The sequence below is a fragment of the Cavia porcellus genome, unplaced genomic scaffold (assembly GCF_034190915.1).
Source record: "Cavia porcellus strain 051 isolate PalLab524CR breed Dunkin Hartley unplaced genomic scaffold, mCavPor4.1 scaffold_10, whole genome shotgun sequence".
Taxonomy (NCBI): Eukaryota; Metazoa; Chordata; class Mammalia; order Rodentia; family Caviidae; genus Cavia; species Cavia porcellus.
In genome coordinates this window covers 19,430,444-19,452,090 of record NW_026947493.1, presented here as the reverse complement: position 1 = coordinate 19,452,090, position 21,647 = coordinate 19,430,444, and the positions used below count along the sequence as shown (strand labels likewise).

The 21,647-nt window shown below is 34.7% G+C and overlaps 1 protein-coding gene across 12 annotated transcripts in view; it reads left to right on the top strand.

The window, feature by feature from the left end:
- Slc4a7 (solute carrier family 4 member 7) overlaps positions 1-21,647 on the top strand; it is a 106,073-nt gene that overhangs the window by 36,818 nt on the left and 47,608 nt on the right. For 4 of the 12 annotated variants that reach the window (XM_063257068.1, XM_063257066.1, XM_063257069.1 and 1 more), the window contains exons 4-10: positions 1,893-2,031; positions 2,742-2,902; positions 8,454-8,642; positions 16,385-16,500; positions 18,351-18,508; positions 20,093-20,180; positions 21,117-21,263. In XM_063257068.1, the coding sequence (XP_063113138.1) occupies positions 1,893-2,031; positions 2,742-2,902; positions 8,454-8,642; positions 16,385-16,500; positions 18,351-18,508; positions 20,093-20,180; positions 21,117-21,263 (998 nt within the window). Of the gene's footprint in view, positions 1-1,892; positions 2,032-2,741; positions 2,903-8,453; positions 8,643-11,144; positions 11,514-16,384; positions 16,501-17,612; positions 17,673-18,350; positions 18,509-20,092; positions 20,181-21,116; positions 21,264-21,647 lie in introns of all 12 variants that reach the window. The other 8 variants (XM_063257063.1, XM_063257060.1, XM_063257064.1 and 5 more) reach the window with 4 other exon arrangements.

The following is a 21,647-nucleotide window of genomic DNA, read 5'->3' as shown; positions in this document are numbered from 1 at the left end:
CCAGAAGGTCCTTTGCAGATAGAATTAAGTAGAAGGTTTTGACATGGAGATGTGCTATCCTAGGTTATGCAGAGAGGTCTGATCAATGAGGGGACTTTAGTAAGTGGATATCAGTGTGTTAGATAGGAAATAGATGTGGCAAAAGAAGCAAGTGGTTGTAATGTAGAAGGATCTATTTTAAAAAAAAAGCCTTGAGATCCAGAAAAAGGTAAGGCTGTGAATTTTTCCTGTGAAGCACCAGAAGGGGAGTATATTTTTATTTTTGTTCATTTATTTTTTTCTTTTGTCTTTTGAGATAGGGTTTCACTACACTGTTCGAGCTGGCCTTGAACTCATTTGTAGCTCAGGCTAGCCTCAAACTTGTAACAATCCCCCTGCCTCAGCCTCCCGAGTGCTGAGAGTATAGGTATGTGTTACCATACCTGGTCCCAGCAGTATGTTTTTAGCTTTGTAAGACTTGTTTCAGACTAATGATGACCAGGACTATAAGAATTACAAAATAAATTCGTATTGTTTAAGCCTCCAGGTTTGTGATAGTATGTTAAAGTGAAAATAAGACACTAATGTAATGACTGAGTAGGAATGTACAATTGTTTAAAAATTAAACATTTATGAGTATGAGTATAAGTATATAACAGTATAAAGGAGAAAAGCCATACATTTACCACAGTAGGTCCAAAACGTCCAAAACAAAGTCAACCCCCTTTCATAATAAAACTGTACAAAGTAGGAATGAAAGGACACTTCTTTAACCTGATGAAGGGCACCTATTGAAAAAAAACTTACAGTAAGTATCACATTTAATGTTGAAAGGTTGCTTTTTCCTATGATTTAGAACAGTGTAAGGATGTGCTCTTTCACTCCTTCCACACTGCGGTGTACTGGAGCACCTTAATAGTGCGTCAGGTAGGAAGAAGGAGGCGTATAGATTGCAAAGAAAGGAGTAAAATGGTCTTCTCAGAGAAGATCATGCAGGTAGCAAATGTTAAGCAGTTTGTAAAGCTGCAGAACTGAACTATGTTTTAAGTGTTCTGTTTTATCTAACATTTTCACACATTTCTTGATGAGTGAAAAAGCAGACTTCCAAGTTCAAAAAAATGACATGGGTCTTCGTATTGAAGGGGCACCCTGATAACAATGCAGAGCAAACAAAGCTTCATTACATTTCCTGCTTTTATGATTTCCTTGTAGGAGTTACTTCTCTTCATCATTTTGCTTAGTCTTTTGTGTTTCCTGTCTTGTTTTTTTTTTTTTTTTCTGTGATTTCCTCAGATTTGTCTTTTCCTTTTAAGAATTCCTTCCAATCTGGTCCTTATATTCTGACCTGTTCTAATATCCTGCTTGTTACATCTACAGTGCATCTCTCATGTTCATCGGTTTCATTTTGCTCTTAATTGCAAGTCTTGATGCTTTTCCTTGTCCTGGATTATTTGTGCCATCTTTGGGAGTCCTGCACCATGCAAGTGGGTTAGTCTCAGGGCCATGAATGGGGCGTCTGTTTCTTGCAGTGACTTGTGCCCTGTCTTAACTCCAGCCAACAGACTCATTTCTCTGTCATTGTAGGAAAAGGTAGCTTCTATGTATCTGTAGCTTTCAGTTTCTAATCATTTAGGCTGTTGGCTTATTTTTGGTTATTTGAGAGTAGGTATAAAACTTTTTTGACTTATTTTTAATGTTTTTCTTCCTCTGCTTTGGTAATTTTTTTGTGATACTCTTTTGAAGGGGGCATCTGATTGTTGGTCCTGGTTTTCTTCTAAAATTATGGTATCTTATTAATTTTTTAAAAAGGGTTGAAGTAGATTTATTTACAACAAAAGTGTTTGCATTGGTAAGCTGAATTTGTATTTGAATGAACTGAGGAAAACTTTGTGTCTAACTTTTGTTTTGTCAAGACACACCATCACAGAGAGTTCAGTTTATCCTCGGTACTGAAGATGACGACGAAGAACATATTCCTCACGACCTCTTCACAGAGATGGATGAGCTGTGCTACAGAGATGGAGAAGAGTACGAATGGAAAGAAACTGCTAGGTAAGACTCAAGTCGCAGGTTTTAGCTTAGCTTTCTTTTGATAATGAGAATATTAAATTGAAATTATGAGATATATCTGGTACTTTTAAGACAGTTGGCAAAAAATTTCTTTATCAGTTATCTGGGAATTTCATTTTTACTTTTTCCCCTCTGTTCTCAAATTTTCTTCTTAAATAATCCTTGATTTAAAATAATACAAATGAAATTATAGTGTTATACATTTTAGTGTCTCAAAAAAAAAAAAATCAGTCTTCTTTTTTTCTTCTTTGAATCTTACTGTATATTCCAGGCCAGCCTTAAATTTGCTATGTTACATAGGCTGACTTTGAACTACAGATCTTCCTGTCTTAGACTGCTGAATTTATATTTGAATGAGTTGAAGACATCTTTAGGATTGCAAGCATGTGCCTCCTAGGCTAGTTTAAATACCAGAATCTTAAGTAAAGATCTGTAGTTTTAAAGTGGATTCAAAGGGAATAATACATTAAATTCCTGCTTTTGCTTCCATAGGCCTGTTACTGTCATAGCCAGGAAAGAGTGTGTGACTGTAGCCACTGTAGACACTGGCCAAATTTGTGAAAACGTGCTTATAATGAAAATTCTGTGCTGGTGTTGATTTTCTTGGTTTTATTTTAAAATAACAAATTTATGTTTATCAAATTAAAAACATGGGATTTTTTTTTATGTAATAATTTTACTTATTTGCTCAGGTGGCTGAAATTTGAGGAGGACGTTGAAGATGGTGGTGACCGATGGAGTAAACCCTATGTGGCCACTTTGTCTTTGCACAGTCTTTTTGAGCTAAGAAGCTGCATTCTGAATGGAACGGTCATGCTGGATATGAGAGCAAGCACTCTAGATGAAATTGCTGGTAATTTCATTTAATTATTTATTTAATTTTGTTTTTTGGGTACTGGAAATTGAACTCACAACCTCACGCCTGCCAGGCAGGTGCTGCACCACTGAGCTAAATCCCTAGACCAATTTTATTATAGTTAAAGTGTACTAAGGCTGTCCTGTAGGCATAATGTCAATATTGTCGTAAAGGCACGTTGTCATGAGTGTATATTACCCATGCTTACTCTTCAGAATATTTCTACTGGTGAACTAATTATTAATTTTAACTTTATGCATTTTATTAAACAATAAGTACTTAAAAGAAAAAACCTCAAAATGTTAAGTATTGAATTTTTAATATTTTTGAGTGTTGATAAAAAGTATCAAAATTTTCAACACTGACTTTGGTATACAGAGCCTAAAATATAACAGAAATTCCTATGTGAACTACAATGAAAATATCAGTAGAATTCTACAAGATAAATGCTCTTTAATTCAGTTATCACAGTCTTCACACATGACAGCAGCATGTTCTGTATACATGTATTTCTTGCACTGATTGCACATGTGTTTTGCTGTGCTAGCCACCTTGTTGGACATGCTTATCATTGGTTGATTTCACTGTTTTGGTGGGAGGTTCTTACTATATTATGTAATGTGTGTTAACAGGAACATTGAGATAAAGTATCTCTAAAATAAAGTATTCTTAATATATTTTACACATTTAGAGTAAACATCAACATTTTCACATCAGCTATGTACTTGCTTATAAAACCTGAAAGATAATGTCAGAAATAAATTCTGATATGAACTACAATGAAAATCCCAATAACTCTGCAACATAAGTAATTTTTGCTTCGTTTGTCACACCGAAGGCAATCTTTACACGAGACTGCAGCATGTTCTGTGCACACATCTTGTTTACACTGACAGCACATGTGCTTTCCTTTCCTGTGTGTCAGGCTGCTCTCGTTACTTTTCTTGTTTTCCTATTTTGTTAGGAGCTTTCTACTGTAAGTGTACACTTAGCAAGAAAAGACAGTATCAGTAAAATAAAATATCAAACGTAATGAGTGCTTAGAGTAGACATCAGCATTTTCATATCAGCTGTTTAATTATTTGTAAAACTTAATACGTAACTTCAGAAATAAATACCTATGTAAATCATACTTTAAATACAAAAGTCCACCACAGAAATAATGTAGCTTCAACTGTCACACCCAGTGTAGTCTTCACTCATGTGAGCTGTATATTCATATGCAAGTATCACTTACACTGACAGCACATCAGTGTTTTTGTTTTCTTGTTTTGTAGTATACAATTGAGGTCTTTGGGGCTTTTCTGTTTTCACAGTAGTCTTTGTGATGTCGCATATGCCTGTTTACCTGTCAACTCACCATCGTGATCTACGGTTTTTTTGGAAGGGGTATAGGAATCGAACTCAGGACCTAGTGCTTGCTCGGCAGGTGCTTATGCTGCTGAGCTATATCCCTGGTCCCTCCATAGTTTTTTTTATGTAGTTCTTTGGGCAGAAATGTTTTGTTTTACGTTTGCTGTAAATGATCTCTTATGTGTGCCAATCCTAATCCTCTAAGAAAATTTCTCTGTAGTATTTTGCACTTATTATTTTCCTTGTAAACTATCAAACTTTGCCACACATGTTTAGGATGGAGTAAAACACAAGCACTGGCCAACACTTGGTGTATTGAGTGACATCATAGTTGCTTATAACTCAACAACATCTCCACCTTTGATTTTGTTTTGGACAGTTACGTCTCAGGCTTCCATTTTGTCAAGGTTTCTCTATCAGTATTTCCATCATGGTGCAATGTTAACATCAGCAGTACCAGTTTCTTTTTCTTTTCCGTGTAAGAGTCCATTGTTACGTCTTCTGAAATCCAAAGATTGTACTGTGTAAATCTCCAGTTTTGAAATTGCAGCATTTCATTTGGAATTTTTGCTTTGTTCTTGCATACAGTTCCTATACTTGTCAGTTGTGCTCTGTTAGCAAATGTAACATTAATTGGAGAGTGGTGAACCCATTGTCAAATGTCACATTCTACTTAATTTGTAAGATGGAGCAACAAATCTCTTGTTAACAACATTTTTCAGTTCATTACTGTATGAATAAGAACCTGGTGCCTGAATTCGAGGTTAAATTTCTAAATTGAAAGCCTAATAAATCTGCCACAATTTGATCATTTTTTGGGCAGATGCTACCTAGAGCTACAATGACCATGAAATGCTGCCAGATGTTCATCAATAGTCATGTATTCATGTGTAAATTGTTTCAGAATTACATGTCTCTCAAACAATGGACGGATAACAACCATATTACCAGTTGTCTTTCTTTTTTGGTGGGTGATTTTGTTACCAAAGCTCAGGCAGTTTTGAAAGAAAACAAATCTCCTGTGCCATTGTTACTCTACAAACCTTGAATCCACACCCATTTTGAAACTTCCAACTCACCATCACTTTTCCCTCTCTTTTACATTCCTGCAGTTACTGTGAGAAAGCCCTGGTAAATGTAGCAGACCTCTGGATGCTTTTAATTTAGCTAGTAAGATGTCACACTGTATTTTCGAGTATAGCTATTGATGCATGCAGAACATTTCCCTTGTATTTAAGCATTTTTGTATGTCACAACATCTTGTAGCATTTTGTCTGTTACATTTGCAATACTGAGTGGCGGTGCTGGCATTCCATCCAGTAGGTCTCACCCATGCCAAGATCCTCACTATATTTTTGGACCTAGTTCTAGCGTTGGATCTTTGTATTTGGTTGTAGTACTATTTTGTGCCATTTCGACTGATGAAACACATACTCGTGTTGCAGTTTTCTTCATCATCATCTGAGTTAAGGAAATGAGCATTCCCTGTGTCTATATTGGTTCACCCATTTCATTGTCATAAGAACTTTAGCTCAGGGCTGGGGATTTAGCTCAGCGGCATAAGTACCTGCCTTACAAGCAGGCGGCCGTGAGTTTGATCCCTGGTACCGATAAAAAGAAAAAAGAACTTTAGCTCGTACAGCCAATGGCAAAGTCATTATCATCTTCCTTTTCCATGTATTAGTAATCTGATGATTCACTTTCTATTGCCTCCAAAACTTGTAAATCTGGCTTTTCATGTGTCTTTGTACTGAATTGGGCTACTTCTACCAGAAAAATCAAAAATTAAACTTGTTTTGAAAAAAGTCTTAAATGCACAAAAATTTAGCATTGAACATTTCATGGCTAATCTGTTGTTGCTTTGGGACTCCACCTTGCTGTTTGTTTGCCAAGATAGTTTTTGCTTCCTCAGGCACAGCTACTGTGAATCACACCCAGATTCCATTATGGTAAAATACATGTTTACAGAACAAAAGTTGTGGGGGTGTATTTTACCCCCTGTGATGCTCAGGTAAACATGCAAAAACCTGTTAGCCAGATCATTATGTGGGTACAAATCCCAGCCTCTGTGCACTTTGCCATGTGTCATACCAAGTAGGTAACACAAAGGTTGCTTCCAGTACCCTCCAGGCACGACCTTAAAGACCAGCCAGCTGCTGTTCTATTAAAGTCAAATTTACAGTAGAAAAATATGGAATAGGCTATTGTAAAACAGTGTTATGCCAAGAAAATAAATAAAAGTAAAGTAACATTTTAGGTATTCACTTAACAGTAGTCTATTGAACTTTCATTATTGCCCAGATGGAATGAGTAGTCACAAATACATAACACTTTTGTTTTGGACAAGTTTAGAGAAGAAGGTTGCATTAAAAATAAAATATCAAGAAGAGAGTAAGATAGCCTGTTTTCTCCAAATTTGGAGATGAAAGGTTTTTTTCTTTCTTTTTTCCTTTTTGGAGCAAGTTGTCTGAGGAAGATTTGCAGAGAACATTAATGGTACAGCTTACTCACAGACTTTGAGTACCTGTAACAGGAACAGGCAGTGCAAGAAAATGTGTTCTGAGGAGGACACAGAGCAGAAGGCGAAGGAAGTCTAAAGACCTAGAGATAGGCATACTTCAGTTTCACAAAAGCAGACAGATTTCTTGAGTATTTGTAGGAGATAATGTGGGGAAAATGTTAAAGATGTGTTATTATTAGCCTTGAATTATAGGGATAAGAAGTTAAGAGTTTATTTGGTAGTTACCCTGACAGTATTGACGGTTTTTAAATTGGGGACTGGTGTGATCCTGAGGTATTCTTCAGAAAGATTGTTTTGCCAATAAAATGTGAGCTGGCTCTGGTTGACCTTAAAATGGTGATCTTCCAACCTCAAACACCCAGGTACACTAGCTGGGATTTTGGGCATGTGCCACCACACCCAGCTGTGGGGTGGCTTTGGATTAGGAAGAGGTGAGAAGCAAGTTCTCTAGTTGCTCTCTTGGAATAATCTTGTTTAGATTGTCTTGTCTAAACAAGATTATTCCAAGAGAGCAACCTGAACAGTGGCAGGGATAGTGTGGAAACAGAGAGATTTTTGAAGGATCATGTATAAGTAGAAAATGGAAAAAGACAGCGACCATACAGTTGTTTGGCCACTAACTATAAATCTTCAAAACCAAGATCAAGTGAAGTGGTAATGAGTTTGACAGTGTGATTGGTGACCATAAATTGCTTCCTTAGGAAAAAAAAAATCTGTAGTGTTTGATTGTCTAAAGAACCATAAACTTAATGGGTTTCTCAGACTTCAGTGTTATCTGATTGTTGAATTTCAGCATGTGTTACAGATGTTTAGATTACTGAAGTCATTACTTGGTGAATGACTAAAAAACCGAGTCAATGTGAGGACTATTGAACATGGACATAGGGGTTTTAGTTTGGCTTTGCAGTTATCACATAGTGCAGCGTAGTGCGTGCTTTCAGTAAAGGTGGTATAATCTGGAGTTCACCTGACAGTGAGCTGTCGTAATTGTGTTAGAGTTTGCCTGTGAGGTTGGTTTTTCTCAAGTTTTTTTTTTTTTCAGAGTGACCTTACAGCTTTGAAAATCTGACTCTAAAAACAATCTTAATTTAGTGCTACTATTTAAAATCTTCATACATAATTTATCAATTAAAAATAATGTCACCATGATAAGGTATAAAGTTGCCATAGGTCTCTTCATTTCCTGCAGTGGCTTATTCCTCTTCAAATTTATTCATGATAGTTTATTTTCTTATTGCTTTTCTACTTCTTCAAAACATGTGCTCTGCTTGGTTAACTGCTGTACTCAGTAAATTATAAATGATGGAATGAATAGGTCCATGTGTTTATGTAGCAGAACAGTTTGAGGAGGGTATGAGATGCCCTGTCAATTAGCTTTGTATCTTAGCCAAAGTTATTAAATATTTAGGAAAATAGAATTTATTACATCAATGTAGGAAGGCACTGTCAACAATGAGAAAACTATTAAAAGTGTAAGAGTGGCCTTTTTATAAACAACATATATAGTAAAATAAGAGTTTCTGTCATTTCCCTTTTACTGTATGGATAATATTGACATTTATGCGTGCATTATTTAATATTAGGATGCATAAGACTTTCTAGAGCTGTTTAGTTTGTTTTATGTTACAGTTACTTTATTGTCTACTAATAGTAACTGTTTTTTCTTTTGAACAGATATGGTGTTAGACAACATGATAGCCTCTGGTCAATTAGATGAGTCCATAAGAGAGAATGTCAGAGAAGCTCTCCTGAAGAGACATCATCATCAGAATGAGAAAAGATTTACTAGTCGGATTCCGCTTGTTCGATCTTTTGCAGACATAGGCAAGAAACATTCTGACCCTCACTTGCTTGAAAGGAATGGTGAGATAAGTTGTGGCATCCAATATCGCTAACTCTTTTCTAACAGCATTCTAATATATTACAGTTAACCTATGGGGACAGAGAGATGATGGTTCCAGATAAGTAGGTATTTTGCATCTTTTTTTTTTTTTTTTTTTTTTTTTTTTTTGGTATTGGAGATCGAACTTAAAACTGCACACTTGCAAGGCAGGTGCTTATGCCACTGAGCTAAATCCCCAGACCTCTTTTTTGGTTGTTTTTTATGAAGTATTGTTGTTTGTGCCTTTAAAAATATCATTTCTTTTTTTTTTTTTTTTTTAATTTTGGTATCAGAAATTGAACTCATGACCTCATGTTTGCCAGGCAGGCATTTACGCCACTAAGCTAAATCTCCGGGCCAAAAAAATACTATTTCTGAAATAGCTTTCTTTAAAATACAACAGTCATTTGTAGAAATTACTTGGATGAAAAAATTAAGCATTTACTGTTAATATGGCACAGACTAATTTCTTCTAATTTAAACTGTCATTTTCCTTGACCCTGAATTACTTCTTTTTTGTTTCAAGATTTCACATTTTTATGATTGATTACAAAGGGATAAATTCTAACCTGTAATTTTAGTTTAATTTTTAAAAATTCTAAGTCTTGAGTTTGACCCTTTTTACTACACCTGTATTAGGGTTTTTTTCCTAAGTGTTTTTTGGATCGGTGTTCTGTTTAACGGCTCTTTATTCATGCAGTTTTATGGCAGTTCCTCTGTTCAACTAAGGATGACCTAGTTGCTGTCTTTCAGGCCATGAGGAATGACTGGGGCTGTTGCACAGAATCTAGCTCTGTTCTCTGCCATGGGAAGACAGTGTTTTTGTAGTCATTAGCCTCCATCAGTGACTTAGGTGGACACACAGGGAGGGTTCTCCCTGCTTGTATCTGTCTGAGGTGGAGGAGTCCAACACGAGGGTTCTATTTTGGCTCTCAACATGAACTGTGCTGACAGGGAATCTAGAGTTCAGGTCTGTAGTTGCTACTGTTGCCCAAAACTGAAAAGGGTTCCAGTAGTGATGCATGCGGAGCACAGCATTTCTTCCCTCCATTTCTTTCTCTGAAATGGTAGTATGACTTGGAAGTGTTGTAGAAGCAAACAGCCACAGCTGATTGACTTCAGTACCCTAAAGTTGACAGTAGTTATTTGTAGCTCAGTGTTAGATACTTAATTTGACCATTTGATTATTAAAACTTTAATGCATGTGTTTAAAATTATGTCTTACAAGGCATAAGAATAAATAAAAACAATCTGTAAACCTAAGTTTAATTTAGAAGTAAGCCACATATGGCGAGGTTCACCTTTCTTTCTGGATATTTTCTACTTTAGTGAATTGAATTTACCTAAAGGCTAAAATTTTTAGTTCTTGTATGTAGCGATTTCTTGTTCTCCAATTTTAATTTGATTACTTTTAATTATAAGGTAATTACTATTTTCCTTTAGCTACCATTTTATGATTTTATTGTGATTGTAATTTTACACTTTCTGCATGTAGCTTGTTTTAACTAAAAAGAGGTAATGGGTTAAAATTTAGTATTTATAATACTTCTGAGATTCCTTGAGCATGTGACTTTGATAACTTAGGCAACAGAAGTTGTTGGATTTCTCCCGTTTCTCCTAAAACAAACAGACAAAAGGGATGTTACTCTTTTCAGCTTCACTAATAGAAATACTAGATGTTTTATCTATAAGTACGTGTGATCTTCTGATATATTTTAGACGATTTTGTTGCTATTGTTGATTAAATGCTTTTTACCTAGTTAATTTAATGTCTGCATAAATGTTGTTAAATGGATTTTTGATATTAGAAACAAGAAACTTACCTTAGGACATTTATTACTAAGTATCTTTAGACCATTTAGTAATATGTATGCTTTAAATTTGACTGTGTAATTATCTTTTAAAGGAATTCCCATAACCTGTTTTGCTTCTCTAAATTTCACTTGGGAGTACAACCCTGCCCTGTTAACTTAATGTTGTAAATATTTAATATCAATTTTATGCTAGAAATTGTTAGCCATTGTTAATGTGGATTTTTCTTGTGAGGAATAATTATCTGTAGCTATATGGTAAAATACAGGAAAAATGTTGTACTAAATGTAAGCGGTCCATGCTGGTAAGTTTTGGTTTGGGTTCTCTTTCTGGTTTTGTTTTCTCATTTTCCATTTATTAATTATTTAAGAAATAACTTTGTATTGCGTGTTCTTTTTTAAAATGCCAATTGGTTATACTAATTTCTAACAATATTGTTCTCCACCATTTTCCCCCTTTTATTATGTGTTCAGGGAACAAATTACAGTTTAAACAACTTTCCGGTGACTTTCTAATATTTAAGAATGTGATTGACATGCCAAACCTCACAGCATGAACTGGATATTTGGGGCCTTTAAAGCTTGCAGTTGACAGTGTTGATTGATTTTTGTGTTTCTATATTTGCCTTCTGCAGTGAACTTCATCTTTTTCATTTATTTGTTTTATCTTAGGGGAAGGCCTTTCAGCCTCCCACCACTCTTTGCGAACAGGTCTCTCTGCCTCAAACCTTTCATTGAGAGGAGAGTCGCCTTTATCTCTTCTTCTCAGCCACCTTCTTCCTGCTTCAAGAGCTGGAACCCCTGCAGGCTCGAGGTGCACGACCCCGGTGCCCACCCCTCAGAACAGCCCTCCTTCCAGCCCTAACCTCAGTCGCCTGACCTCCAGAAGTGTCCAGCAAAGGCAGCCTCAGGCCCCAGAGCTACTGGTCTCACCTGCCAGTGACGATATCCCCACTGTAGTAATCCATCCGCCCGAGGAAGACTTAGCAGCTCTGGAAGGCCAGGAGGAGAAGAATGAGGAGAATGTTGACTTAACTCCAGGCAACTATTCCCAGTCTCCCATGTGTGGTGCTTTGTGCCTCTGGATCACTTGCACTTGGAATGCTTTCAGCACATAACTTGAGCAGCAAATGTAGATAACACTTGTAATTTATTTTGACTTTTGCATGTTTTTTTGTTTATAGTATATTTTTAGATTAGAATTATTAAAAATAGAAATATAAAAAGACTACGGACAGAATTACATTACAATCTAATCCCTTTCCAACGTTTTCACTAAAATTTTAGTGGTTAAGCCACTGGAATGTAGTTCAGAAAATGGAAATTTTTTATAATTAATATTGTTCACCATTTTTTTCCAAAGAATGTTACCTTGTGCAGTTCAGTCATAGGATGAATGAACACATATAAGTAAGATAATCAAGTGATGGACTCTATCTGTTTGCTCCTTTTTTTTCTCCCAAAGAAAATATATCATGTTTTAGCCTTTAACAGAGGAAGATCAATTTCTTTTTTTCATTTTGTCTCTGTGAAGATTAAGGTTCTCTAATAGACAACTGTGTGTTTAAGACGATTATTATATTTCTGAGTAGACTTTAGTTGTCCTTTCTCTTAATGCCAGATAAACCTTTAATACAAAACTTGGATATTTTAAGGATCTGATTTTTTTACACTGAAGAGTAGATTATTTTCATATGTGAATTTCAGAAATGATTCCATAATAAAACTTTATAGCATATTTTATTTAAGGTCTGTAAATTATGGTAGTTTTGGATCTTACACATTGATTATATGAAGATTTACATATGTACATCTTTCCATTTTATAAAAGTACTCATTAGTGGCTATTCATACTTCAGCTAAGCATTAACATGATAGATACTGATACTAGTTAGTAGTTTTAATTATGTATTATACACTTCTCCAGTATTCTGGTATTACCTAACACTGTAGTGACTGTTTAGTTACTAAATTACACTATTCAGTGTGTATGCAGATGTTACTGAGTTAGACACATGTACTCATTTTTAAGTGCTCAGAAGTTAGGTGATACAACTAGTAAGTGAAACAGCTTAAATCTTGTGCTTGTTCATTTTTGTTTTCCTGCCACTGTGTCAAAGACCTCTTTTTCTCTATTGGGTTTATCCAATCACAAGAACAGTTAATTAGAGTTCATTATAGTTGCAAAAAAAGTTGCACTCTTAGAAATGTAATTGGAATTACAGGGTTACATCATTGTATCGTTTGTTTTGATTATGTCTACCATTGTTTTATAGTTTTTCGCTAGACAGGGATAGGTACTTCTCAGATGATAATATTTGATTTTTATAATAATTTTATGAGGTTTCTGTTACTCATTTATTTTATAAATGAAAAATGATTTAGAGATAATCACACTATAAATAATCAGATGTGAACTCAGATCTACTTACAACAAAATCTATAGTGTAGTATTTTATTGTTTCATGAAAAAGGTAGTTTAATAATGAAGTAACTGTACATAAGAGGGATAAAAACCTAGAAATAACTACTGAGGAATAACCACTCATATTAAAAAGAACTGGCTATCCTTTTTTATCTTCCTTGAATAAAGGTGATTTAAAACTTATATTTATTTTTATCTGTATCACGTAGTTCAGTAAATAATATTTCTTGTTTTATCAGCCTTCATGTTATAAATAATAAAGGATTAAGCTTTTTATTATAAAAGAAGCAATATATAGGTTCATAATGGCTTATTTAATCCACATTAAGGGTAGAGAAAGAGCAATAAATTGAGAATTGAGGAACATAATTTTTTCTCCTTAATTTTTTGCAATAAGATTTAAAAGCTTTTCTGAAAAGAAATTAAAATGGAAGAGAGAATTTCTAAAAAAATACTCAGTTACTACTTAAGAGGACTGTAGAAGGCTGGCAATTATTGAGGAAAAGTCATAGGAGCAGCATTCCATTATTTCCTGTTTACCTTTGGTGCTTAAAGCACTTACAAAATTTCCTTGAAGTCTAATATAATATTAGCAATAAATGGCCTCATCCTCATTTTGGAGAGACCAGTATCAGAGTCACCATTTGTGCATCCCTGTATTAAAAAAGAAAGTGGATTAGATATTCTTTGGAGGATAGTTTTTTTTTTTTTTTTTTTTTAAAGGTGATTTTGCTTTTATTTTCTGTAACGATGCTTTTCTTCTAACTCATTATTTCTCAGCCATGGCACTGTTAACACTTTGGGCTGTATAACTTTTTGCTGCATGGCTTGGCGGGAGAGGGCCGTACTTTGTAGGATACTTAAGCAACATCTCTGGTCTCTGTACAAGCTGCCACTTGCTTTCCCCAGTCCTAGAAACAAACTGTATGAGGACCGTGATCTCCCATGGTTGAGAGCATTGTTACCGCTTTCAACATTTGAATGACAGAAAACTGAAATCTTTGATCCAATTAGACTTGCTGTTTAGGAAAAATACACAAGTGTAAAATAATAGGTTTACTTGAATATGATTTTTAAATCCCATCATTGATTTCATTTATGTGTGTGTGTGTGTGTGTGTGTGTGTGTGTGTGTGTGTGTGTGAGAGAGAGAGAGAGAGAGAGAGAGAGGCAAACGCGAGGCTGTGAGTTTGATGCCTGGCACCAAAAACAAAAAATATATATATACACATACACACACATCTGTTTTTTTTTTTTCCCCCAAGCAAAGAAATAGTCATCTAAGTTATCAGTGCTAATGATGAAGACCATCTTGAGGGGATAACTTAATTCTGAACATTAGGAATTCATTATAGGAGCAGGGAAGTTGATTTATTGGTTAAGAAAATAGCTTTCATGTAGCTGAGATTTGGAAGGAGGACTACACAAGAGAGGATAATGGTAGAAAACACAACATGCACCTGCCATGCTAATTTTTAAGAAGGGTCAGATTAGCTAAATGACTTTAAATCATACTTTCTAGCTGTATTTTTGAGATACATATTGTGTTATCCAACCATTCCTGCCATATTTTACTTTCCTGTACACCTTTCTGATTTTACCGTTTCCCCAAATCTGGTGGCTGTGATTATTTTGATAAACTGTACAGAATTACATTTTCTTTTGAATGTATACCAACAGATAGAATACAGTTAAGCAGTTGAAAGTAACATTAAATGATAGTTGTCACCAGTATGTTTGTGATATTCTTGTTGATTTTCTTGTGTGGGAATAGATGGAAGATTCTGCTGAACACTCTCCTAGTTAGACAAGAAAGGGACGTTATTCTAGATGGTCAGGGACAAAAGTCAAAGAGAAATCTTAGTAACTTTTTCATACTAAACACTTTGAAAAATGACTTGTCCTAGGAAATAGTTTTCACTTCAGAACTGTTTAATTTGTTCAGAGAATGAGCACAGGGCTCGATAACAGTTGTTTTTATACTCAGATTTTCAAAGTCATAATGATAGTTTATGTATTAACAGAGAAGTGGCTAAGATTCCTTCATAACTGCTTTACGTAGTAAACCCAGATGTCTTAATTTCAGTATTCATTAGCTATAATTTGTTCTACAAATCTAAAAACTCTTAAATGCATCAGGTATATCTAATATTCTTAAAATTCTAGAACTTGATTACCAATAGTAACTTCAAAGGTTGTAGTCTCCAACCACAAGGCAAATTTTAGCTGAATTTCTGTGAATCACTGGATTGTGTGGCACAATTAAAACTAAGCTGGTTGCATTTCAATACCTATTGATACCCAGTATTTTGGTTATTAATTGATTTATATTCTTGATTTAGAAAATCTTCGGTGTTTGGGGGAAAAAATGTGTGTTTAATGGTAGAAATGTGTGAAATGTACTTGAATTTATTTATTTATTTAGGGATACTGGGGATTGAACCCAAGGACTTTGCACTGAGTTGCTTATATAGCTGCCCCCCCCCGCCCTTTTGGAGGCAGGATCTTGCTAAACTGCCAGGCTGTATTTTAACTTGGGATCTTTCTGCCTCAGCCTCTCTCAGAGGGCTAAGATTATAGGCATGCACCAATTCCTGGCAAATTTTAAGTTTTCTGAGATACGCACTTTTTGCAGAATTTGTATTGCTGACCATGGGCCATGTACTAAGTCATGTTTTTAAGTGATTGCTGTGAAATATTGTTGAATGTCACTTGAATATACTAATACTTGATTATGTGTTTATCATTGTGATTCAAACAACTATCATAAAACACAAGCTAGTCAGGTTTGTCTGAATCATAGGATAGAGAATTAATTATACAACAAATTCTTGGATTATAAAACCTTTAATATTTGCACTTACATTGTGAAACATATATTTTTAGGACCAGGGATTTAGCTCAGTGGTGTGAGTGCCTGCCTGGCAAGCACAAAGTCGTGAGTTTGATCCTCAGTACCAAACAACAGCAACAAAAAACAAGCCCCCAAACCCACATCTTTTAAAATTATATTTCTTAGGAATAATGACAGTAGGACATTACAAATATAAAAGAAAACTTCAGCCTTACGAAACTAATTTTTCTGAGTTACACCTTTTGCTAGGGAATTTGTGTAGTTATTGATGTGACCATACTAAGTGTAGCTAGATGTCACTCAGCTCAGTGTAGATTCTGTATTTGCAGTGGTAATCAGACTCAGGTTTTTCTTCCATTTTTTTCTGGTTCCATATTGACTCACTTTAATTTTTCAAAAGCTATCGTTTCTGTAAATTCTAGTTAGTTTAAATATTAAAATGTATAGCTTCATCATTGCTTAAAATGTTTTTCTAGTTTTGCTGGTATGATACTAACACCTGGCACTCTTTTTTTTTTTTTTTAATTGCACATTTGCTTTTATAATAAACTATCACTTTCAGGATATGAGCAGAGTTACTACAAAGTGAATTACCTCCTCATTAATTTGGAATTGTGTCTTTTCTTAAATACAGGTATTTTAGCATCTCCACAGTCTGCTCCTGGAAACTTGGACAATAGTAAAAGTGGAGAAATTAAAGGTAATGGAAGTGGAGGAAGCAGAGAAAATAGTACCGTTGATTTCAGCAAGGTAATTAGCCATTAACTATTTTTATTTCATTTCATAATCATTACTGAGAAATTACAATTTGTGGCATCAGCAACAGGGATTATAATAATTTTTTAGTAGAATGCTATTTACATTTCTGCATGTGATATTTGTAATATGTTGTGAGAGAGTACTTCTAAGAATTTGTGAAACTATATGCTTATAGCTTTAGCAATCCTGAAAAAAAAAAAGGTTATGTTAATAATACGGTGTTCTTATCTGTACTTACCCATAGATATCATGAAATTTTGGTACCTTTTGAAATACAGTCATTTGTTCTGGAGCTACCACCACTAGAAAGGTCAATTCTGGGAATGATGTTACTGCACTAGTGGATCAGCCTTCCCTGGGCTGTAGAGTGATCCCAGAATTACTGTCATAAGGTGTTAGTACTTTCTGGAATGCCAATGGGAAATGTATTGGTGTATCGATAGGTAAAGGCATGGCATTAAGAAACTATGTCAGTATATAATTTTTTATTCATTAAACGAATAGTTTAGTTGAAATAGGAAAAAAAAATTTACCTTAACAAAGCAGGGCAAAACCCAGCTTAAATTACAAAAGAATTACAAATATACATTTTGAATACTTAAGAACAATTGATTACATGCAGTTATTGTTCTCTTTTTATAATATTACTTTGTTGCAGGATGATACCTAAATAGTTTTGCATCCAGTATAAGGCTCTTGTTAACTATGATATGTCAAGCAAGGTTCTGTTTATAATCCTTTAGCTTTTTATTCTGTCATGTGAGGCTTTCAAGTCACATATCAAAGAATTTTAATGGCTTGCATTACAGTTTTACTGAACCTCACACCCTAAAATTATAGAAAGCATTCCAGTAGGGATTTTGGTTATGTGGAAAGGCTGTTACAGAGTATTTCTCCTTACACTATTACTGATACGCTGTTATTTACAGTAAAATGGAGTTTTCATTGTGATTTATTCTGTTAAATGTGTAAGTCAATGTAATTTACAGTACAGATTGCCTCTAGACATGGCGGTTGCTATTTATTTTTGTTCCTCTGTGACAGTTTGCCTTTTTTTTTACTTGGCCTCTCCTGTGTCCACCTCTTTGTCTCCTGTCGGGCAGGAGTCTGCCTCCTGGCACTGTAGTTGTGGCACACTGGGTGTGGGACTCACGAGGCCTGCTGTAAGTGCTGCTTTTGTTTTTAGTAGCTAGCCCGTAAGTGACTGTTTAGTGACTTGTGTGGGACTGAATAAATGAAGAAGTTGACATAATTTATTATCATGTTTGTAACCTTTTCCTTGTAATTATACACAGGCAACTAAATTTCACTTATGGCATTATCATAGATCTGAACCAAGAAGGGCTGTAGATTTCAGCTGTAAATAATACTTTTTCTACTTAATGAAAACACTAGGGGGCATTAGAATTTTTAAAGAGAGACTTATAAACATATAAAAGGGACTTACTCATTTCTAAAATTAAACCACAGAAAATTATGAATATATTTTAGCACTGTGTATAATTTCATGAATCCTTTTTAGTTTGTGAACTGTATGTCCTTAATGGTTTTTAATGAATAATGCTATATTCATTGAAAAATTTCGTGTTTTATGCCTGGTAGTTTAAATCTCTGAAGTAGTAAAAATTGTGACAGTTTCAATAGTAGTACTGATAAATATTTTGCTTGCTTTATTGTATTTGTCTATTTCATTCTTTATACTTGTAGAAATTTTCAATTTTTTTAGATCAAGATTCACATAGCAGATAGTCTGTAAAAGTATTCCTTTTCTTTCTGTTTCCTTCCAAACAGTTTTGCAAGTACCGTGAGGACTTGTTTGTTAATTATTTCTTTGTCAATAGGTTGACATGAATTTCATGAGGAAGATTCCTACGGGAGCCGAGGCATCCAATGTTCTGGTGGGAGAAGTGGACTTTCTGGAAAGACCTATAATTGCGTTCGTCAGACTGGCACCTGCTGTCCTCCTCTCAGGGCTGACCGAGGTCCCTGTTCCTACCAGGTAAAAGTTAGTTCCAGTTCATGTTTTCTCAGCATGGTCAAACGTTTTTATCCACCAGAAGAACAAATACCTTGCTTTATGACAAAAAGCTCTTTTTCATTGTTAGTATTGGTCATTGCACCAGCATGTTTTGAGTATTAGACTTAGCTTTTCTTCAAAGTTAGGAAATAAAATAAAAATTCTTTTAGGAAAAAATTTCCCTTGTACCTTTATAAGCAGTTTGGTATCTTAGTAGTGTGTACCAAACAGGTACTGTAGAACTGAGCTATGTTAGTAGATTTGGTTTGCATTTTCCATATTTATCTAATGTTACATGCAAGCAATGGAGTCAAAGAATAGAGCTGAATCTGCCGTTTAACTTTTTATGGGACGGGCTCAAGTCTGACTTAAATTTTCTAAGTTTTACTTGTAAAATGAAGGTATTTTATAAGGTTGATTAAATGTAGTAATGCCTTTGAGGTAGACCCAAACCTCTGTTTGGGTCTGATAAAATTTTTGGGTTGTTATACGTTACAAATTAAAAGTTAAGACAAGGGTAATATCCATAAGAATTGTCTTATAAAGAGTTACCAGTTTGTTAGCCATACAAAGGACAGTCTAGTTTACTAGCTTTGGAATGTTAATTGTCAATGTGACTTATTTTTAAAGTATTTTATATGTACAAAGAATAAAAGGAGGTGATGGGAATATACAGTACTTATTTTTAATATGCTTTACGTTTGCTAAGTTTCCATTAATGATGCAGTGTTGATGTGAGAAAAAATAATTACGTGCATTCATATATAATCTGTAACACTGTACTTAGGATGAATGTGGTGTTTTTTTTTCCCCTCCAGGCAGGGTCACACTATGTAATTCAGCATGGTCTTGAACTCATTCATGGAGATCCTCTTGCCTCAGCCACCTGAGTGCCATTATATCTGGCATGCATGTGAATATTAATTCTTTACTGTAGTGCAAACAGGGATATAATCATGGAGGAAATTAATACTTTTTTTATAGTTGCTAGAATAATGAAAGCTTTTATGTTCAATTTGGCATCATAAATAAAAATTCCTCTTCTTTCCAGAATTAGTTGACTAAAATCTCATGTCTGCATGTTGAGAATTTTTACACAGAACTGTAGTCTGAGGAATTGTAGATTTTTTTGTATAGACTTTTTTAGTTTTGGTGGTGTAAGCTGGGCAATTGTATCATCACTGAGTGAGCACATATTGTGCATATGTACTCTTACTTAATTTTGTTTACTTTCAGGTACTTAATGGGTTTGCTATCTTTTATTTACAGATAATGTCATCTATTCAGACTGTATTGTTTCATACAAAAAGTTATAGAAGATGAGAATTTTTAATGAAAAATACTTTAATTACTGTTTTGCCCTAAGGAAGTTATGAAGTGGTAACAGAGTAGGAAATTAATTTCAGTGCTGTAGTGACGGGGAGACTGCTTGCTGATGTTTCGGTGATTCCTCCAGGGATTGAGCAAGGGGTCTGAGCAGTGTTTCTGTGCTTACAGTGCAACAAATTTTTAAAAATGACTGCCTAGATCTTTATTTTTAAATCCGTGTATGTGCTCTCCCCTTAGGTTTTTGTTTCTGCTGCTGGGCCCAGCAGGCAAGGCACCACAGTATCATGAAATTGGCAGATCTATAGCCACCCTCATGACAGATGAGGTAAATGAAGTCTCCTTGATATAATGAGTACAAGATTAAATTACAGTGCTCCTGTCTTTCACAGTGAAGCCTAAAAATTATCACTGATGTCAATGCTATTTTATTGCTTGTTCATCCTTCAAACATTTTTCTCCATCAGCTTTCCTTTCTGTTTTCTTTTTCATTAGACCATTTGTCATTGTCTGCAGTTACATGTTTATTTAATTACCTTGTTTTACTATCTTTTGCCCTGCTAAAAAAATATGTTTACTTTAACCATTATTTTTTTGGTAGTGATACTTAGGATTGATCCTGAGGCTCTTATACTGAACTACACTTGTGCCGTTTTTTAAAAAAAGTTTTTATTTCGTAACAATCTTGCTAAGTCATTGAATTTCCCAGGCTGTGTTCAAACTTGAGATCTTCCTACCTCAGCCTCCCAGTGGACTGGGGTCACAAAAGTAGCTCACCACACACAACTTGAAAAGATTCTCAAGTACAAGGAATTCACCTTGTCTCTGTTTCTTCGTCTATAGTGCTTAGAATTATTCCTAGCAAATAGTAGATAACCAGCAAATATTTTTATTAAATAGTGTGTACATCCCTATACTTATTATTCCCTTAGGGTAAATAATATTTAAGTGTCATAAGAGTAGTATTACATGCCACAGTATTGGATTTCATAATGAATAATCAAATATTTTCTCAACAAAAATATTTCTTAATTGTTCTGGCTTTACACATCAGTATTTTGTTTGTCACTGTTAGCTTATCTGATCACACTAAGAGTAGGTTACCTTTCCTTTTACAGTTTATAGTCAGGACGGAGTAGTAGTGTCTGCCTGAGGTATGAGTTTAGGTAATTATCTTTATTGTGAATGATGCTTAAAATGGATATACCAAGTGTAGAATTTTCTTTTATCCTTAAAATCTTTATCTCAATGTTTTTTTCTTTAGATTTTTCATGATGTAGCTTATAAAGCAAAAGACAGAAATGACCTTTTATCTGGAATTGATGAATTTTTAGATCAAGTAACTGTCCTGCCTCCGGGCGAGTGGGACCCTTCCATCCGCATAGAGCCACCAAAAAGTGTCCCTTCTCAGGTAAGAACCAGAGCCTTTCTGTAAAGTACTTTAATTAAAACATTTTAAATTAAAATTTTAGGTTATGTATTTTTAAGATTCAGAAACCAGAACTGTTGACTGGGCAGTGTAGTTCTGTGCTGGGGAGTGTGCCTACCATGTATGAAGCCCTGGAATTGATCCTTAGCACCATGAAAAATATAAATACAAAAACCATTCAAAGAGGTATATTTTGAGCTGTCGCATCTTTACCTGGCATTTTAAACATCTTTCTCTTTTACCTACCACCTATGGGACGGTATGTAGGTTTTGTTTATTATTCTGGTTTCATTCAGTTCATGTAATACAGCCATGTTTCTCCCTTTCTTTCCAGAACTTACCATGTTATATATATATATTACTTTG